General features: G+C 42.6%; 1 protein-coding gene across 1 annotated transcript; it reads right to left on the bottom strand.

Moving 5' to 3' along the window:
- Window positions 1–837: 837 nt before the first annotated feature.
- Window positions 838–11,793, bottom strand: LOC122759455 (protein shisa-6-like). The gene is made up of 4 exons (XM_044014346.1): window positions 11,751–11,793; window positions 10,539–11,464; window positions 6,961–7,121; window positions 838–1,140 (listed from the first exon to the last, which is right to left on the bottom strand). The coding sequence occupies exons 2-4, from the start codon at window positions 11,081–11,083 to the stop codon at window positions 932–934; spliced, it is 915 nt and encodes a 304-aa protein (XP_043870281.1). The 5' UTR covers window positions 11,084–11,464; window positions 11,751–11,793; the 3' UTR covers window positions 838–931.
- Between the last annotated feature and the right edge of the window lie 10,111 nt (window positions 11,794–21,904).

Raw genomic sequence — 21,904 nt, 5'->3', positions numbered from 1 at the left:
ATTCATAGAAAAAGGAAAGGAATAATCATTTATTTATTTATTCATTTATTGTTTTTGTTAACAAACGATGCACAAACACAAGAAAGAAGAAGAAAGAAAAATAACGACTGATTTCACTTCCCCTCTCGACACACACACACACACACATAACGTTTCCTGATTAGGAAACAAGACGACGAGAGTGAGACGAGCTTCCAGTAACGATCGCCTCGATCACGATGCCTTCAGGGTCAGTTATCACACACACACACACACACACACACACACACGTTTCTACAGAAGCCCAAATGGTCGAACAGTGGTGAGAGTACAAGCTTTAAGGCCACCGTAGTTTTGGAGGGAGTCTCTCGTTCATCTTTAAAGCTCTAGCACGTTAACTTCATCTGACTGAGGGAGCGTTTGTGTGTATACAGCAGCAGAGCAGAAGCATCTAACGCTCCGTCGTTCTCAACATAAAACATCACTTCCTGCGTGCGGCGCGGCTACGCGGAGACATTTAGCTTTTGTTATTTAAAAGTTAACACACTACAGTCGCTCGCTTCAGCCTCAAAAGACTCTGATTAAACATGTGAGATCAGTGTCGACTGAAAGGAGCGCTCTCTCGTGTAGTCTGCCCCCTGGAGGTGACACACACACACTGCGTTTGATTTGTGGAGCCAAAATGGACGGAATAAATCACAACAGCTACACCAACATGGCTGCATACTAATCAGTGTATTACCCACGGGGAAACTGACCCTGACTAATGGTGCTGTGTGTGTGAGTGTGTGTGTGTGGGAGTGTGTGGTGTGTGTGTCTGTGAGTGTGTGTGTGTGTGTGTCTGTGAGTGTGTGTGTGAGTGTGCGTGTGTGTGTGTGCGCGTGTGCATGTGTGTGTGTCACTTCAGTCTGTTGTTGTATTAAAGAGGAAACATTAACACGGGTCAGGCTTTTTATTCAGCGCGTAAACACGCCGTGTGGTTCAGGCTCCTGTGTGAAGAAAACAACACAACAACACAACAACAACACAACAGAAGAGAAGGTTGTTGTTTACCTTTCTGATGACCTCGACCTAACGTCACAAAGCCAGAGGAGATGAAGTTGTGAAAGTCGGCGCCGCCGCCGCCGCTGCTGCGCACACTCTCTTTACCGTAGTGAAGACCTGAACACACACACACACACACACACACACACATCACAGGGTTTTACTCTCATTTTCTACAACTTCATCCTCCACACAGGGTCACGAGGGTCACAAGGGTCACGAGGGTCACGAGGGTCACGAGGGTCGCTGGTCTCTACACAGAATTCCTGAGGTTCTACCGTTCTACTGTAAAACATCGGATCGAGGGCCAGACTCTCTATCATCACACATCTATGAATGAATGAATGAATGAGTGAATGAAGGACTTTTCCACATATCACAAACTAGTACTGTCTAGGAGTTACGGTCACGACAAATCCTGTAATCCTGTGGTAACAGTCGGGTTAATCCTAACATGTCCATGTTGTTCTGCTGTGAGATTATTGTTTATTTTCAAACCCCTCACTGTGGCGTCAAACAGAAAACTCCCCCCTGCGCCGTTTCCCTCGGGCGCACACGGGAATGTGAACAAACACCCGGCGCCGTCGTTGTTGTCACTGTGATCTTCAGGGGAAAAAAATAAAACAGCGATATGTTTCCAGCAGCCGCTGCACTTTGAACTCAATCACACGTCTCCTTCTGCGCGCCGCAGATAGAGCCCCACAATCCACCGAGTGGGATATATAGTTTTCAATTCTCTCCCAGTGTCACACACACAAGCTTTTGTTGACACCTTTGTCATTGGTAGTTCTGTCCACAACCCACTGCAGCAACCCTTGAATCTGAAAGACCCTTCAAAAGCAGACCTCCTCCTCCTCCTCCTCCTCCTCTCCTCCTCCCCTCCTCCTCACAACTCATTAAGGTGAGGTAGCATGACGAGCCTGCAGGGGGACGTCTACGCATTATGAATTTATCGTCCTTGGTCCAAAGAAATTCGTGACTTTCACTTCAACAATGTGCCGTGGAAATGAGCGAGTGGTGGAGCGAGCGGTGCAGCTGCTGCAGAGGATTCATATGCTAATACTTCTTTTAATCACACGTCGTTGGATGAAACCTACACCTCTGAATTACCTCTGACAGTGAGAAATAATGTGAATAATAAGATAATTATGTGTAAGAAAAAAGCTGCTGGATGTGGTGCAGCGCGGCTCAGCACGGATCAGCGTCGGCGGCCGGTCTATCTGACTCCCAAGGTCGACTATCTTTGACATGAGGCCCGGCTGAGGTCATTTACACGGTGTACTGGTTTTTATGGCGTGATCAGACGCTGCTGCGGACGCGGAGCTGTTTGCGTCGTCTCTATGATGTCGTCATGTTTTCATCACGTGCTGTCTCAGGGAAGTGATCGTAGTGTGTCGTCTTTAGATTCTATTTGTTTTTGAGTTTTTGAAACGTTCCCTCTGTTGCACCAAACTCCATTGAGAAATGTCTGTTTTTAGCTCAGAGTGTCCACTGCTGCCTCGTGTGGTAAGTTTGTGTTACTTCACACAATCTGAATAAAGATGGTTTCATAAGATGTGGTTAAAAAATGGCAGATTTTTTCAATGGGATTTGGTGTGGCAAGTAAAGTCCAGTTTCCTGTTGTAAAGTCCAGTTTCCTGTCGTAAGGTCCAGTTTCCTGTCGTAAGGTCCGCTTCCTGTCGTAAAGTCCGCTTCCTGTCGTAAAGTCCGGCTTCCTGTCGAAGGTCCGTTTCCTGTCGTAGTCCGTTTCCGTGTCCGTTTCCGTCGAAAGTCCAGTTTCCTGTCGTAAGAAAGTCCAGTCCAGTTTCCTGTCGTAAAGTCCAGTTACAGCCACGTTACCTGATTGTCAGCTGCTCCATAATTAACTGGCTCAGAGATGCTGATGGATCCCTGTCTCCACACATGAAACCTGTGTGTGCGTGTGTGCGTGTGTGCGTGTGTGTGTGTGTTTACACTCTGGGGGCAAACGGCTGCAGCTGTGTAATAAAAGCACGGGGCAATAATGAGATCCAGGGCAGGAGACGATTAGGGTGGTGGTCTCTAACGTGGACGCAGTCCACAGAGATGTTGTTTTCAAACACGTGGGCGATGATTATCTGGTCGACATGGAGCGGGCGAGGTCGCGGCGGAGACGTTACGGCAACAATTTAAGGATTAATGAGAGAGAGAGAGAGAGGTTGTGTTTGTGAATACGATTATAACGGCTCCTGCCGGCGAACATCGCAGTAATTTAATCAGCGTTTTTGTTATTTGGGCAGAATTTACAGCTTGACCGAGACTCGGAGAGAAAAACTACAAACCGCCCTCCTGTGTTCACTCTGATCTGAACTAAAACCTAAATGTTGTGTTTTACCTCAAGATCTCATAATAGTTTTGACACTTTAATGACAATATTTGAGCTGATTAAGAAGTGATCATGGTTAAAAATGACACAGTATACACACACGTACCCTGGAGGTCGACTGATAGAGGGTTTAAAAGGCTGATGACATAAGTAAGAAGCATGAAGAAGCCCTTACAAAAACAGGATTATCCCAATATTCAAAAGAATAATGTTTTGGCACTGATAATTAGAATGTTTTAATATTTCCAGAGTCCAATTTCCTCATTAGTAGTTTCTATTACCATCTAATACCACGAGGTCTAGAGGTTGATTGTAGCAGCAGCAGCAGCAGCAGCAGCAGCAGCAGCAGCAGCAGCAGCAGCAGCAGCAGCAGCAGCAGCAGCGAACTGCTTGTGATTGTGGTTTTTTTTCTTTCAGAATGAATGACATTTACGAGGGTCCCTGAATGCACCTCTGAGCGCCACACGTTGTGGACTCCACATTTATCACATCAGCTCTCATGTGCTGGGTGTTATCCATGCTGGTCGTCTTTTAATAAAGTGTTGATTTCAAGACAATTTTCAGGGAAAAGTGGCCTGGAAATGAGCAAATATCGACATATTTGTGCTCAACGACATCGTTTCATAGTTTCAACTAAACAGAGTGATGATTTAAAGCTGTAGTACGTTACTTTTGTCGTCTACGTTATTATTCCGTCCTGTTCCGTCGCATTATCAGCTGCTGCGTCCTTTCTCTGAAAACAGGCGAGCTAACCTGTCAGACCTGACTGAGGGTGCGTTTGTGTGTATACAGCTGTAGAGCAGGGGTGGGCGGAGACAAACTGCTCAACGACTTGGTTTTTTTCAAGCGGTAGAAGGTTTTCGTGGACGCTTATTTGAGTCTCGACATGAAAGAAATCACTTCCTGTGTGCAGTACAGTGCGTGACTGTTGCTAGGTGACAGATTATGACAGAGATGTTTTAATGTTTCTCCAAAAGTAAAATAAATACCTCAGCAGTTACCGCTGCATTTCCAAATGTGATCTGTAATATAACGTACACGCTGCTCAATGACATGTACACTGCAGTTTATACAAAGTGTCAGAAGGCTTTTCCAGCTCGCCGTGACGCGCTCGTTCTTCCTCCGCCGTTTATTCTGATTCCTCTGCCGCAGCAAACACAGCTCCATAACTCATCATCTAATTTCTCTCTCTTTTTTTATTCATTTATTTTATTTAGGGAGTCTGGTTTTTGTTGACTAAACTGAAGTCGGAGGAAAAAACTGTATTTCATCATAGTGAGTGCAGAGGAAATGTCAGCGAGGAAACCAAGCAGCACTTTAAAAAAAGAAAAAACACCACACAGAAAAACAAAAGAGAGGCAAAGCTCGGCCCGCGGTGTGCAGCGAGGAGGAAAAGAAATCCACTTCATCTGCACAGAGCTGCGGGTCGCTCTGTATTACTCACAGAAACATTTATTGTTTACTTTCACCGACGGCAACCTGACGACTCGTCTCTTCTCAAGGTCTGAGCCGCGCTGAGGCTGCAGCGACGACGTGTGTTTACTGTTTACAGCCGCAAACCTTCAACATACATGAACAAGAACTCGCTCCGCCTCTAATGATTCTGCAAGCAAAACGGACTCTTTGTCACCACTTTGTGATCCACTGTGTAGAACTTTACCTCCAGAAGAATGGAGAACATGCCAAAAACCAGCATTTTAATTATTACTATTGAATCATTTTAATCCCAAACAATGCAGGTTTCAGTGGTATCCTATCATTTAGAGATTATAATTCCAACCCTGACAGTCGTAGAGAAACTGGAGAACACACACTATACCTGCGAGTGAGTGAGTGAGTGAGCGAGTGAGCGAGTGAGTGAGTACAGTCGTGGAGCTCCCAAATTTATATGCACACATTAAACACGCATTTTCCCCCCAGTGCTGTCACTGCCTTTCATTCCCAACTCCCGTCAGAGTGGCTGTGCTCCCTGATCGGAGGAGGAGGAGGAGGAGGAGGAGGAGGAGGAGGAGGAGGAGGAGGTGCAGCAGTGACTGTGTGTGAACCTTTAACCACTTCACAAAAAAACAACCGCTCACTCTGAAAGCGCTCCTTTAACTGGAGAGTAAGTTGTAAATCCTGCACCAGACTCCACAGAGAAAGTCAACATTGTTAGCTGCTGGTCTACTGCTGCCTCGTGTGGCCAGTTTGTGTCACTGAACTTAAACCAGTCAAAGAGGCAACAGTGGATCAACAACTGCTGTGATGTACAATCGTTGATTTTCTCTATGGACTTTGGTGCAGGCGAGTGAGGGGTTTACAAAGAGCCACCAGTTTTCAGACGCGGTGATCACTAAACCTTCACAACAACAAATCCATTAGTTATTGGTCATAACGATTAGGGACTTAAATGTTGACATTTATGCCAGGCTGCGTGATTAATCCTGCAAAAAGTGTAATATCCAAACTGAAAGGCACTGGAAATACTTGATAAAGATAAAACAACAGCATTATGATGAGATTCTCTAGCACTGCAGGAGATTTTATGGCCTGAAAATGTTGTAAAATCTCAATAATTCTGACATATACTGTATATATAAAAATGATAAGTCACGCTTGATATAGATTCTACTCATGAATCATTTGACAAGACAAATGTGAGTTCATGACGGTATCGTGCGGCTCTAATATAATAAATAAAGAAACCGTGACGTCGTCTTGTTGAACCTTTTCATATGAACATTATTTAGATAAATGCAGCCTTTAAGAACACTTTCTTAACCCATAAAACCTTTGTTTATGAGATAATTAAATGGAAATATGTCATTTTCCTGTCCTGTGACTGAAGTAACCCGCCTCTCAATCTTGACTTCAGCTCAGAACATTAACCTTAGATCACTGATGGATGGATGTGGTGTTTTTATCCCGTGAGGATTCACAGTCAGTTTGGTCACCGATGTATTTTCAGACGTGGATTTAAAAACGATTCAGTAATTCTGCAGAAGTCTTTGTCTCTCTCTGTCCGTGTCAGTGTCTCGTCTGTTTCCTCATAAATCATTATTTTTTCCCGTCTGCGTCTCCTGATGTCTCTGTCTGATAAGAACACCTGCTGCTGCTGCTGCTGATGCTGCTACTGCCACGGTTCTCACACTGTGGTGCGTGTACCGCCAGTGGTATGTGGAGAAATACTGTTTCTACCATATATACCAGGGTGTGTGATCGTGAGTGTGGAGAAAATGAAACAAATAAGACATTTAATACGAGGTACTTGGTAGAACCACTGGTCTTATGCTGCGTTCACACCGGACAAAAACGCACATTTGTTGAATTACAAGTTTATGCACAAAGTCAACGCACAGACGCGCGTCTATGAACTAAACAAAAGGTCGTAGCTACGCGTGGATTCTGTCAAGTTATCGAACTTAAGAAATGTTTCAAAATTGACTTCATTGTCATTTTTGACTCCAATTAAAATGAAACCGATTTCAAATAACAAAAATAAGAAATAAAGTAATCATAGAGTAACATTGTGTTGGTTTGTGAGGTGATAATAGTGAGTAAATAAAGAGTAAATGCTCTTACTGCGAGTGTTCACCGGAGACCGGATCTCTTACCGTGGTTAGACTTGGACGAGTGAACCGGGGTGTAGTGGTTCTTGGACGAGGTTCTGACCGGCGTGTTGTCTTTGGGCGAGCCGTTCATCGCTGCGAAATTCTCACAGTCGTATTGCGATATAGGGATCGGCCCCTGCTGCCTCAGGATGTCTGCGAGGGCCCTGGAAACATGGTCGGGAAACAAGACGAGGCTTAAAAACTGAACCAAAAACAGGGTTTATTTTTACACGTTATTAATATTATTACATTAAAAGGTTTTATAGTTTCAGCATCCTCACCAGCAAACACACACCTATAGTCCTGATGGTGGCGCTACAACAGCTGTTTATATAATATTTTATATAAACTTATATAAAATATTCATACGTGCTAGAGTTTTGCAGCTCACATCAAAACATGGAGCAAAATGTATCACAATATTTAGCCCATTGAGCTAGCTAGCTAACATGTGTAGTGCATCTATCCACTATATTTAGCTAACTAACTTGCTATATTCTGTAGCTATGAAGCTATCTATTTATCTCTCTCTCTCTAACTGGCACTATCTATATATCTAGCTAACTAGCTCTTACTATAATTCTATCTATCTATGTATACTGTATACATATAAAGATGGCTAGATATAGCAAGCGTTAGTTAGCTAGATATATATGTATATATAATACACATATATATCTATATATATAGATATATATGTGTATACACATGTATATACATATATGTATATATATATATAATATACACATATATGTATATTATATATATACACACATACATATATATATAGATATATATAAACCGAGAGTTAGATATATAGATAACTAAATATAGCAGCAGCTATATATATGTTAGCTATATATGTAGCTAACAAGCTTTCGCTATATATCTAGCTAGTATATAGTATATATCTAGCATATATTGAGCTAGTATATATCTAGTATATATCTAACTAGAATATAGTATATATCTGGTATATATCTAGCTAGTATATATCTAGTATATATCTAGCTAGTATATAGTATATATCTAGTATATATCGAGCTAGAATATAGTATATATCTAGTATATATGGAGCTAGTATATAGTATATATCTAGTATATATGGAGCTAGTATATAGTATATATCTAGTATATATGGAGCTAGTATATAGTATATATCTAGTATATATGGAGCTAGTAAATATCTCTCTGTTTATCTATGTAAGTAGCTAACGTGCTGTAGTCTGAGTGTGACGTGCAGTAGAATGACAGTGATTTGTCGTTAGTGTCTGACTTTGTGAACTCAAACCTTCATGTTTGTGCGACATCAGAGTAATAAATTGTAAATTAAATCTTTAATTTCTTCCTCTCTTTGTGCCGTTAAAAATCTTTTAAAAAACAACAACATAAAGCTAACACGTCTGATTTCCACTCACTGACGACGACGCTAATCGTTCACTCAGTGTTTCAGTGCAATTACGGGTAATTTCTTCATTTTGTTTTTTTAATGACCGTGAAACACGACAAATGTTCATTTTCAGCAAAGGGAAAAATAAAAGAAATACTGCCTGTGTCTGTGTGTGTGTGTGTGTGTGTGTGTGTGTGTGTGTGTGTGTGTGTGTGTGTTAGTCGACACCAGGTGCATGTGGAAGGATGGAGCCCTCGAGGGTGGAGGAGTGGAAGCAATGATGATGAAAGAAAAGTTCACAAAGTGTTTGTTTGCTTTGGAAACGGCTTCATAAAAAAGAAGAAGAAGGAAATCAAATGTCTTGTATGAAGCAGCTCAAAGCTTTTGTACCACAAATGTATCACAGACATAACCTTTGCTTTTAAATGAATATTTCACCACCACCTTATTGAATGTGCAGCAGTGCATGCATGTCACATGACCTTGATACAACGTTAACACAATCCATTATTCACAGTCTTAAGATTGCTCGAGTGTTGAATAATGCATCCCATAAAGGAAGGAGAAAAAAAAACCTCTTCAATCTTGAGGAAATAATGTGTGTCAGCGTTTGTTCGCTGATGCCGGCCGCGCTTTGACAACATGTGGTCCACTCATGTATGAGAACCCTCATATGTTTGGCCCTCAGGGGGCAGCACAGGCCGGCTGAGGGGGGAGGGGAGGGGGGGAGGGGGGCAGTTAAATCTGCACCTGAACGCAGCAGACAGCCATGAGCTGATGAGCACAGGGTGAGTGAGGGAGTGAAGGTGTTTGACAGCTGGCTGTTGTAACATGGTCGTCTCATGAGCCAAATAATATACATCATCTTATATCAACTATATCTTGAGAACCTCAACTGCTTCTGGTCGTGTTGTAAACCGCTTACTCTCCCTGCACCAAAGTCCACCACAGCACACAGAGTTTGTTCATCCACTGTTGCCTCCATCGCTAAGTTCTAACGCGTCGTTTTGTAAATTCGGCGTATGAAAATCTTTGTTCACATTTAACTGAGTAGACCAGCAGTAGACCAGCAGTAGACCAGCAGCTCAGAGTCCCTGCAGGCTAAAAACACCTATTTTCTCTATGGGCTTTGGTGCAGGAGAGTGAGAGGTTTACAAACCTCAGCTGTTTTTACATTACATCACACAACTGCACCACAAAAACTGAACCATCGCTTTGAGGAGAAGGGAAACGTTTGCATCTGTTTTGAAGAAGCGTTGGAGCTCAGAGCTGCTCGCTCCCACACGCACACACGCACACACACACGCGCACACACACACACACACACACACGCCAGTCGATCACAGTCACTGCAGCAGTTTAACACAATCAGTTAAAACAGCTTCTGTTCATTAAAGAGTCATTTTCACTGTATTTGTCTCTGATACAGAAAGAATAAGCAATAACAGCATGAACTCAGCATAAAAGGTGATTATTATATAAACTTGTGTGGTCGTACACAGGGGCGCTGCAACACAACCTGGGGCCCCAGACTACGAAGGAGGGAGGGGCCCCTGAAAAAACCCCAATAATTACACTTTTCTTTTAAAATGCCATCACTTACACTGATTCTCTGTGTGACGCTATGTAAATCTATATTTTTTCTACTCATTTGAAACAAAATGCATCATATTAGAACACATTTATGTGTAATACTTCATAAATAACATTCTTATAGAGACATTTATCGTCAGATATCGTCACCAGGAACATTTAGTTATTTAATCTCACAGTGAACTCTTACAGAGAATGAATCTGTGTCTGATACTGATACCGATATCAGTCCTTTACAGCTCATCATTAAACGACTAACACATCAAGAAAAACACATTTTTTGCTGATGCGTGTCTTTCTGTCAAGTATTTAAGACAAAATAAACAGCCAGCATTTTAAAATTCTGAATTTCAAGTATTTACATGAAATTTGGGGAGTTTAACGTATAAATGAATCTTATTATTCTGATATCTGATCCAGTGACTTGATCTGTATCGATCAAATACCGATAATTACTATGATAGCAATATAATATCGGCTCACTCCTCATGTGTATGAGCCTTAGATCTCATGTCTGCATCTATGTAGCAAAAGTTAAACTCTGTATTTTCTCCATTTAACAAAAGTCTTTCACGCACTCACGCACTCACGCACTCACCGGTGTATGTTCATTTCCTGCGGAGGCTCCGTAGCTTTGTCGTACGCCACTTTGACCGACACTCCCACCACGATGATGAAGGCTATGATCCCGCACGTGATGTAGACCGCGGTGTTGGTCTGGTCCATGCTGGGGTCGTAGGTCTCGCCCGTGGGCACCGGCGACGGCGCGGCCGTCTGCACCCACACCGGCGTGTGGTAGTTCTTGCAGGCTTTCTGGTCCAGCCGGTCCTTCTTGTACTCGCAGCAGAAGCGCAGGTAGCAGGTCCCGCAGCAGTAGCGGTGGTCCGTGTTGTTGCACTCGAACATCTTGTCATACTGGCCGCTCACGTCGTAGTAGCCCAGGCAGGTGTCGTGGTTGCTGGCGGGCGCCGCGGGCGGCGGCGGCGGCGGCTGCGTCCTCTGAGGCGCGGTGAGCGTGGGCACCGCGGTGGTTTTCAGCGCCTTCTTGGGCGTCGGCCTCGGCTTCTTGGCGCCTGCAGCGGCGCACCACACGCTCAGCGGGTCCAGGTACATGAGCAGCAGCAGAAGGCGCCGTATCCCCATGGTAGAGTGGAGACCTGCAAGTTTTTTGGGGGTGGGGGGGAGGGGGGGCTGTTTGTGGCAAAGACGCGTAAACTCGCGCGTATTTCAAGGTTCAGTCTCGCGCGCGTCCTGCCCTGCGCGCTCAGTCTCGCTGTGTGCAGCCATCACGCTGCTGAAGGCAAAGTCCATCACCGCGACCCCGGACACAGAGGCGGCCGCAGAGCGAGCACCATGTCCCGGCTGCGTGGAGGCGGAGGGTTCGTGCCCGGACTGTGCGCACTCCTCCCCTGCTGAGCGGCTCGCGGAGGCGCCGGCGCGTCGCTGTCCAAGGTGCTGAATCCTGGAGCGTCCACACCTCCTCCTCCTGCTCCTCCAGTCAGTTCTGCTCGAGTCAAAGTTAAGCTGCGAAACAAATACGCGAAACGCGCTCATTAGGTATGATCATCACGTGACAGGGGCGTCATTATTAATTTTTTACACGCCCCCCCCCCCAAAAAAAAAAACATTTAGTCATTAACATTAGTTCACGCGCACATCACTGTTACATCCACGATGCGTAAATGAATCTGCAGAAGACGCGAGGCCATTTTTAACAACAGTTCCTTTATTAACTAAGTAGAAATAATGTTTTTTAAAATCATAATAATTATCTTCATTTATGATAAATTGAGAGAAAATCAGCCTTTACCTCTGTCAAGATGATCCCGCTGGGGACCTGCTCTGTGTCTGGCTCTCTGAAAGTGAGCAGAATAACAGCCTTCACTCCCCCTGTCTCTCCCTCCCCTGTCTCTCTCTCTCTCCCTCCCTCCCCTCCTCTCTCTCTCTCTCTCTCCCTCTCTCTCCCTCCCCCTGTCTCTCTCTCTCTCCCTCCCTCCTTCCCCCTGTCTCTCTCTCTCTCTCTCTCTCTCTCTCTCTCTCTCCCTCCTCTCTCTCTCTCCTCCCTCCCCCTGTCTCTCTCTCTCTCTCCCTCCTCCTCCCCCCTCTCTCTCCCCTGTCTCTCTCTCTCCCTCCCCCTGTCTCTCTCTCCCTCCCCCCTCTGTCTCTCTCCCTCTCTCCCTCCCTCCCTCCCTCTGTCTCTCTCTCCTCCTTCTCTCCTCCCTCCGTCCCTTACATCACTTCAGTGCCGGCGTCAGAACTGGAAGCCAAGTGTCGGTAAATGTGGTCCAGAAGCAGCTGGACGTGTCCTCGCGTCGCTTCTTTCGTTGCTGTTTATTTCTGTAAAAAGTCTTTTCAGGTCCATGAACCTTTACTTTGCTGCTCTTTCCGGATAAAAATCCATCATTTTTTTTAGGGTGTGAACCCAAACCAGTGGCATGTGAGGGGTTAATGGGACAACGTTAGCAATAAAGTTTTTACTAAAAACTAAAACGTCATCATAGTTGTCAGTTTTTTCAACTAAAACAAGACTTAATTAAACTTATGTTATGTGTGTAAGTGAAACACGCTTGATATTTTTCACAGTGTAGATGACTGTATTGGCTGAACTTGACTACACTGTAAAAAGAAAATGGTTGACAATCCCTAAAATAACCTAAAATAAGCATCTTATCTTTGTATAAGTAATTAATATGTTCAGGTTTTTGTGACATTTTCTGGTTTCTAACAGTGGATTAATACTGAAATCACTCCCTTTTGAGAAAAAGACACCAAAATAATAATATGTATAATGATATTTCACATATTTTCAAAATAAAAGTGTTTCTTTTGCTAGCAACGATAAATCATTCACAATATTAAACATTATTATGATGAAAATTGAATCTATTAATTAACAGAAATAACTCATAATAACTTCATATTATGTATGTTGGTGTGGGAGAGAAATCGATTCACAAACTTCAGTTTCCTGTCAGAAAAGTCAGAAAATAGAGGGATAAAGATATCATAGATGCTGGAGAAGATGTGTGTCAACAACCAAAAATACTTTCATTTTATCAGTTTTTATTACTTATTTGCTTTTTTGCTTTTTCTTAATCATATTTCTCTGGTTCTGTATGGGCTGGAAGAAAAGATACGTCATTTCTTATGTACGTAATACACAAGAAGTGACAATAAAAGACCGTTTGGATCTTTATTTTTTTTTAAGTTATGATGCTTTTGATTTGCAAGATTCACATTTTGCAAGATTGTGACACCAGAATCATAGAATTGAAGCAGGTTTTCATTCCTCTGGACCAGCTGGACCAGTATGCCTGTGTGTTTTAGTTTCCATGTCCTTGTAGATTTCTTAAAAAACAACAGAATGTGACTTTTCATCTCTGTGATATTGAAGCAGAAAAAAAACACACGCAGTCCGATCACGGGCGGCCGCCACGATGACGATGATGTGATTTGCATGGAAAGCAGAGAAGGAAGAGGAGGAAATGCTGAATAAATCAGTCAGGGTTACGTTGTGAATCATCGGCGTTAGGATGCAGAAAATGTTCCGCCACAGGCTGTTGATATTTCTTAATAGCTTGTTTTGTGTTTTTCACACTAAAAGCCTCGCATCAACTCTACGTGTAAAGTTACAGGGGGCGTTTGCGCCGTGAATCACCTCAGCTCTCCACAACATTATACCTTTTCTTTTACAGCACATTATTTTAGTTTTCTGTCCACATCCACTTTGTTTTCAGGAGCTGCAACAATGAGTGAGAGAGAGACTGAGCTTGTCCTTGCAACAAACGATTGTCCCTGGAGACAATTGTTTGGACACCAAAACATGTCTTAGAGCTCCCGTGAGCAACCTAAAAATTCCAATAATCAATAATATCCTTTCATCATAATGTAAACAAAGTAATCTAACTGTTTTCAGAGAGAGAGAGGGTGCCCCCTACAGCCTGAGCTACAAAACAGCTGCTCTGCATAAGTGTCCTCTCATGTAAAAAGGGTAAAAGTTATAATGCAGCATTAGTAACAATTCACTAAGCTAAAAAAAGAAAGTTAGGGGTCATAAACTTGAGCCTTGAGGAACACCTCAGTTCATCTTTTGTGATGATTAGTGAATGTAAAAGAGAAGTTGTAGGAAAGGAAACACAAAATACAAAAAAATCATGTGGGCGGAGCCTTTCAGAGATCGAGAGACCCTTGGGTAATCTGTCATCTGGTGGGAGGGGCTAAATCCCAAAACATAGACGTTTAACGACCTGGAGATGAAACTCAACAATGAGCAATTATTTTTAGAAATCTTAAAGATTGCAGGAAGCAGGAGTCAAACCAAAAAACCTTTTTTTCACTGTGAGGTACCAGTTTGAACCACCACACCATCGTGATCCTCAAATAAGATCTTGATGTAGCAATTGTAAAATCTGGCTTTAAAAAATGTAGAAGATTTTGACCAAAAAAACAGTCAGAACAGTAAGAATCAGCATTGTTCTGACTGTTAATCTCATCACAGTTCATCAGCTCACTTGACAAACTTCAAACTCAGCATGTGACTTACTAAAGGCGTCGGTGTGTGCGGTGCCAACTTTGACGTTGTTCGGATGAGAAATGGTAGAAATGCGACAGATTTATTGCTAGAAGAGCAACAGCAGCCTCATCCGTCTCATAATCTGTGGAACAATCTTCTAACACTGAAATATTGACTGAGTTCTGCACTAATAATGATTTATAAAACAAGGAGAACAACAGTTGACAACGAATGACTCTGCAATCCCAACTAATTAGAGAGATAAATATGCTGAATGTTGCCCCGTAAGAGCCGGAGAATTACTGTATGCAGCTTTAATTCGTCACCTCTTTATTGCACTGTTATTTAAAACCCTAACAGAGAAACTCACTCCACATTTTTGGAGGACATTTTCTATTTTATGGCTCATAAGAAAAAAAAAAACACTCAAAAGCATCTTTTTACTGCCGTTATTTGCGTCACAGTTCAGGCGGTGAATGCTCTTGCTTTGGTTTGGAGAGTGAATAAAAAAAGAATCTTTGTAGAAGAGCCACAGGGCAGCTGCAGAAGTGAAGTGTCTGCTCGACGCAGGTCTGAGGATGAGAAGACGATAATTAAAGCTGCTGTGTGCCGACGTGACCTGCCCTGGTTTTTTCTTCCTTTAATAAAGGAAAGCACATAAAGCACAGTCTTTAAACTCGGCAGGAGAAACACCAGACTCATGAACTCCAGCCTGAAACCATGTGAACGCAGCTCGGGAGCAGTCGCCACTTCTCCACCAGGTCACCGCCGAGCATTTGGACTCTTTCATTCATTCACAGCGAGTGAAATGTGCTGACACATCCTCACACACGGTCTCTTTCGTCCTGACGGTGAACTCTTGACAACAGTGGCTCAAAATCAATGGGGTCACGTGATCCTCTGTGATTTAAAAACATGCACAAAAACACACTGTGGACTTTTCCACTTAATCAATGGTTTAATCACTAAATATGTAGAAAATAATGAATATTGATATTTATACCATTTTGTATCAGTTGAGGTCTGATAGCTGCTGATGTTCCACAGATATGAGTGTGAGACACATGAGTGTAACATGTACTAGCCACATTTCTACTGATATCGCTCACAAAGTCAGCGCCGCCTTTAGTAAGTCACATGCTGAGTTTCAAGATTGTCACTTGAACTGATGAACAGTTATGAGATTAACTGTCCGACAAATATTCTCCATCATCGTCTGACTTCTTTTTTTGGTTGCAATCTTCTAAAATGTTGGTAGTTTCAAGCCAAATTTAACATCTGGTGCAACTGGAACTGTATTGTTTTTGCCTTTTGTAAAATCTGAATAAGAAGAGTTGAAAAAAAAAAATTGTATCATGATCTCTGAATTATTTCTGAGGATTGACTAAAATCTCAAGTATATTATCGCGTGTTGTTACATAAAGTGAACATTTTTTACATATTTGGAGAAAAAAAAGAGTATGAATCAGTCATGCGCTAACGGACTCAATTCCAGCATTCATATAACAATAATGAGCTTTAGATTTCAGTTTAGAGTTCAGTATTTATATTTCAATGTATAGAAGCCTTTGTGCCTTTGGTCATAGTTTTGTGGTTTTTGTGTCTCTTTGTGGGATTTGCTGACAACAAGATAAACACATTAATACAAAATAACAGAGTTTTCTCCTGAGAACAAAAGGAATGGATGATTACAGCGAGGAACCCCGCGGTTTCCTGAATCCGCCTCCATCAGCAACTCCTGTCAAACCTTCGCAGGGTGTCACATCAGATAAGGAGGCGGCCGATTGGAGGTCACATGGTCGACTCTGCCTCCTCGCAGTCGTACGACATCCTTTATAAAGCAGATGGATCTCAAGCTGGAGTGTGTGAGCGGAGGACTTCTCCTCACACACCAGCAGGAAGCACTGACAGAAGGTGGAAGGATCTTTGGGGGAAAGAAAAGGATTTGAAAAGCTTCCTGACAGGAACAGTAGGAGAAGAGTGCTTTGCATAAGCATCTTTTTTTTTGACTGGCAGCAGGTTATACTCCAAATAAGATCCTGATTTAACGTCTAAGCTGCTCCTTACAGAAGCTCCTAAAAATGAACCAGTCATTTGTCCTTCAGCAGAACATTAAATTAAGGGAAGGCAGCTTTATTTGCACAAATATGAATGTATATATACATATATATAGATATATATATATATATAGATATATGTATATATCTATATATATACATATATCTCAATATTAAATTGAAACAGTTATTAATCCCTGTGGGGAAATCTGTCCTCTGTATGTCACCCATCCTCTACTACTTTGTCCTCTATGAGGATCCTTTTTAGTTCTGGGAGAGCTAGAACTTGGACAGTTCCTAGATCATTCCTAGAACCTTCCTTGAGGGTCCCTGGAAGATTTTAAGAGCCTCCCTGAAGGTTTGCAAAGTACCTTCTGAGAATGTTCCCTGACGGTTCTTAGAAACCACAACCTTTCTAGAGGTTTTCTATAGCTTCCGAGAACCTTCCCTAGAAGGTAGAACCTTCCTTGAGGGTTCCAATAACTTGTGTGAACCTTCCTTAAAAGTACATATATATAACCTTTTTAAAGTGTTTGTATAACCTTCCAAGAGTCTTCCTGGAGGTTTTCTATAACTTCAGACCTTCAGTCTGATGTTCTCCCACCTGAGCTACGTCTTTAAAAGAACTGAACTAAAATAGACAAAGAATACGACCGCGCATCAATGATTTAGTTTAACAATATTAAAAGAACATGTGGTGCAAGAGAAATATTTCAATTTGAAGTGCTTTGAAAAGATCATGAGAATGTTTTTAACCTGGATTTAAATATGTTTTATTGACTTTTTGTCACGTTTACAGTCGATGTTGTCGAGGAACATTGTGATACCTGTGTCTGTCGGTCAAACAACAAACGCCAATCGTTGAGAGGCTGGGAGAGACGTATGGATCAGGGCAGAATACCAAACACACACACAGCCAGGAGCAGAGACCGTTCACGGGTTTTCATGGTTCATGGTTGACAAGCAGCCTGTCTGTCTGCTCCTCATCTGCAGTTTGTGAGCGTGCGGGACGATGTTGCATTAATGTTTCAGTTCCATTTCTGTTCCTGCACTAAACATGATTGAAGATGTTTCCTGCATGAGGCTGCGTTCGCTGTGTTTGCGTCACCCTTTTTTTCTCTCTCTTAAAGGTCCAGTGTGCAACATTAGCTGCAAGACATTTAATATAATAAACCATAAATATGTTCATTTAAGTGTATGGTGGTGGCGGAAAATATAAATTTGGTGATATATCGCCGTCCTTCGTTGTGTTTTACAAAATGAAGGCGGTCTCTGTTGGTTTCACTTGCCGGGCGTCACTACTTCATGTCTCCTCACGGTGGCGCTGCTCAAATGAATATAGGGGAAATTTGGGCTGAAGTTACCTAATGAAGAAAGAGGGAGGTTACAGCAGGATTATAATGGAGAACAGATGGTCCGCCCACTTATGACCTTTGAACTATGTCGTGAGTAAATAGAGAAATCGCTGTAAAATTGTCCTGCGATATATTAGTTATCACAGTGTCGTGTATCATGTCACGATTCCCACCTGCCACTGTTTAGATGTCGCATCTAACACAGGAAGTGATTTGTTTAACGTCAACAACAGCCACACTGCACGAGTAGCGGGTTAACGCTTAAAAAAGTGTCCACGAAGAGATTCAGGAGTGAATTTTACTCCAAAGAAGGTTTTTCTCCACGTGGTTTAACAAAAGGTTTTTGTCTTCCGTAACATCGTATGTGAAATTCCACCATATATCATCTCTTCTTTGTCTTCCTAACGCGTGTGTCCTCCTCCATGTTGACGTCCAGCAGATCAAACTGGTATAAAAATATATTAGTTCCTAACATATTTTAAGTGTAGTTTTTATTCATTGGCAAAAGTGTCAGTAGATTCCGTCATAGTTTTGTAGCCATTTTAGCACTTTCAGTCGAATTGACGTGATTGTGATACCAACACAAAATATGAACTGGGTTTTATCGGAAAATAGAACTAGAATGTCTGTAACTCGTGATTTTTTCTCGTTTTTGTGGTTGATTAACAATTTTTCCCCCGGCCCTTGACCTGGTGCTCAGCCATTGGTTGCATTATTTGGTTGGTTGGATTATTTCCACTCGTTCGTCAAAATTGTGGTAAAAACAGTCACCGTTGAGATTTTACCAAAGATACTGAAATCAAGGTTTGTTCGGAAATGGAGTACGAACTTACAGAAGCAGTACGAGGAAAACAAACGTCTTCTCTGCTCCTGCTGAAGCTGTTTCTGTTTCTCCTACGTCACTTGCCTTTTCCTTGTCCTTTATGAGGACACTCAGATTATAGATTGTAGAGGACGCGTTCTATTCCCATTCATCAGGGTCATAATTCTCCAAATCACATTAAATCAGGAGCGAATCAGGAACTCCTTGTAGTTTTTCCCCCCGAAGTTTCTCCAGAAATACGAGGACACTGTTCCCTCCTCCTTATATCCTACAAAGTAATAATCATTTATAAGGCCTCACCGCTGAGAATATACGGCCCTGATCAAAAGCCAACAGTTGAACATCAAATGGGGCCTCGTTCCCTTGTAAGCCTGACTGTAAATTAGCGACCGGAGCGTGGACGCTGCTTTGGATTAACAAGTCGGCAAAGTGATGACAGCGCGCTGGCAAGTGTTGTTAAAAAAACGCTGTAAAACTCACAAATGTGACGCGTTCGGACGGTTCCGCTCGGGCGTCAGCCGTGTGTGAGTCTCTGACGACTTGTGAGGCTGGAGCTGCTCATACATGACGTGAGATCACAAAAGCTCTCTGGGTTTTTTTGAATTCTCCATCCAATGGCCTCAAATTTGTCGCCCTGGGGGCGAAAAAAAAAAAATTCTTGCCAAAGCACTTTTCTACGAGTACGACATCAGCATAGTTAAACTCGAGGGGACAGTTCTCTCTTAAAAGCTCCTGTACCGGTGCCGCACTCTTTCCTGCAATTTGGGAAACACGGTTTCCAAAGGAAATTGGGTCGTTGGTAATGGCACGAGAACACGGCATGTATAAAGGATCGGCCCCCAGAGAGAAAGAGAGAGAGACAGCGGTGACCCGCTCAGATCAGGCTGCGCTTCACTGCTCCGTCACAGTCTTGTCCCGATGAAAAGATGCTTTTTTTCCCACCGACTTCACAGGTGACCTCAGGTCATTTCATCAACACACAAGGTCACTCTCTGTGTCACCTGTGTTTTTACAAACTGGACCCAGAAGAACTTTACCTTAACTAAAATTACACAACGTGACAGAATGCGACAATAAGGGAATCTCTGGTTCCTCTAAAACTTTTTCCCCAAGGGGCCACATGAGAAACAAAAAATATTGTTGAGGGCCGGGCCAAGTTTGAATGAACCTCATCTAAATAAAGCAGTAAATTGTATTGTTTTGGTGTAAATTTGGCAGCATACAAACACACAATAAACACAATTACTAACCAACTCTATTCAAAATATCAAATGACTATACTATATAATGAATGCTATTATACTATTCTACTGTGGTGTAGTGCAGCCTGACATACCACGGGCCGGACAGGGATGCTAAAAGGGCCGTATGTGGCCCGTGGGCCATAAAATGCCATGTGTGCTCTAAAAGGTCAAATATGTACTGTAGTATTGTGCACTAGAACGAGGAACAGAGAGTCACACACAGTATTTGATTTGCCAGAGGTTTGACACGGATATCCAGGCTTGGAACCGGCACTAGGGCCATGTTTCCATCATGATTTACAGTTAAAGAATCTGGGTGAAGTCCTGGTTCAGGGCTTAGAACAGTACCTTGTCACTTGGTAGGCGGGTGTTGGCGAGATTACGTGGTGTGGCGTCGTACTGGTGCAACGACAATGAACGCAAGACAATGGACAACAGGAGGACATTGTCGTTTTTGTCAGGCTTCGTTCTTCTTATGAATGATAGGTGATGAGTTGATGATGCAGGAAAAGACCCCACTGACACAGGACTTGTACCGAACAAAGGGATTTTATTTAGTTACAAGTCAGGCGTCAGAACCAAGCCGCTGCAGCAGCTCGGGAGAATGCTCTTGCTGAATCTCCCAACAATTCTGCCTCAGAAAAGCAAAACTAACATTATATAGATTCTCTAGCCTTCCTACTTGCAGGCATCACATGTTTCGACCCCTGCCTTTCTCCTGTTTCCATAATGCAACGACTTGAAAAACAAGTCGGGTCCAGATATACCATACTGTCCCATGATCTTTACCTTGGACAATATCACCATTTATTTAAACAAGAGACTATTTTCCTAACTAACCATATCTAAGACACACCCTCAAGCTTCCTGTCCCATACAGGATGCCTATTGTACAATGTATGGTCTGACTTGTCATGTGTCCAAGAGACCCTTGTCTCATGTTTTCTTATTAATGTAAATCTTCAATATGTTTAAGTATTAAACATTAGCTGTGTTAATGTGTTCTTCTTAGTTCATATACTTCAACATCCAGCAGCTCGTTTGTTGCTGTTGTTGAAGAAACACACCGGGTCTCGGGGGGGTGACCCAATCAGCTGACTGTGGTTGGTACCATACCATTTTACTGTGGTACCCCAAGGGAAAGGAACAAAAAATTGGGGCTGGTTATTTTGGTCGTATTTCTAAGAGAAACCCCAAAAATGCATACTGGACTGTTCCAACAAACACATCATAGGAGACTAGTGGATGTGGTGCCCCCCAGTGGCTGGGTTACATTTTATTGACTTTTTATCTCATAATTCTGAATTTTCATCTGATAATTACAACTTACTTACAACACAAGTAAAAATAAACAAACGCATAAAAAGACTAAAACAATAAAAACCCTTGTCTAACTAAAAACCCATTTAAAAATAGAAGTCTTTAACTGCTTTTTAAATATGTCAACAAGTCAATGAGTGCGATCTTAAAAATAAAATAAAGGAGAGATTCAAAGCACTTAAGAATTGTGGAAAAAAAGCCTTTATTCTGCTGAGCTGCTCACTGTGAAGTTTTCACTGTAGTTTTTCTTCCGTTTCTGTTTAACAGGATTAAAAACACAAAAATAATTCCGTAAGAGGTCATTTAAATACTACAGCTACATACTCCAGCTTTAAAAATCCAGAGCTGGTTCTGCACCGGCTGCAGGAACCTTAAACGGGACTGAATCATTCATGTGTAATCATTTATACATGGTGTGGCCTCTTTACATTTAACACCTATCACAGGACACCGCCCTGCCGACGTTTAACCCCAACGCAACTCCTGTCAAAGCCTCCCCAGAGGATCCGCCTCACTGATGCCTGTTTTCCCCGGTGAGTGGGCGAGGACTCAGGGCTGAACGTTGTGGAAAGTGGGTCACAGCTGCCGGAGCAGGGACCCGTTCTCCTCCAAGCGACGTCTTTTCCCCCCGGTGCATCGACCTTGTCCCTCC

Source organism: Solea senegalensis, linkage group LG18, assembly GCF_019176455.1.
Source record: "Solea senegalensis isolate Sse05_10M linkage group LG18, IFAPA_SoseM_1, whole genome shotgun sequence".
Taxonomy (NCBI): Eukaryota; Metazoa; Chordata; class Actinopteri; order Pleuronectiformes; family Soleidae; genus Solea; species Solea senegalensis.
The sequence above is the reverse complement of the archived record's forward strand: the minus strand, read 5'-3'. Positions and strand labels throughout refer to the sequence as shown.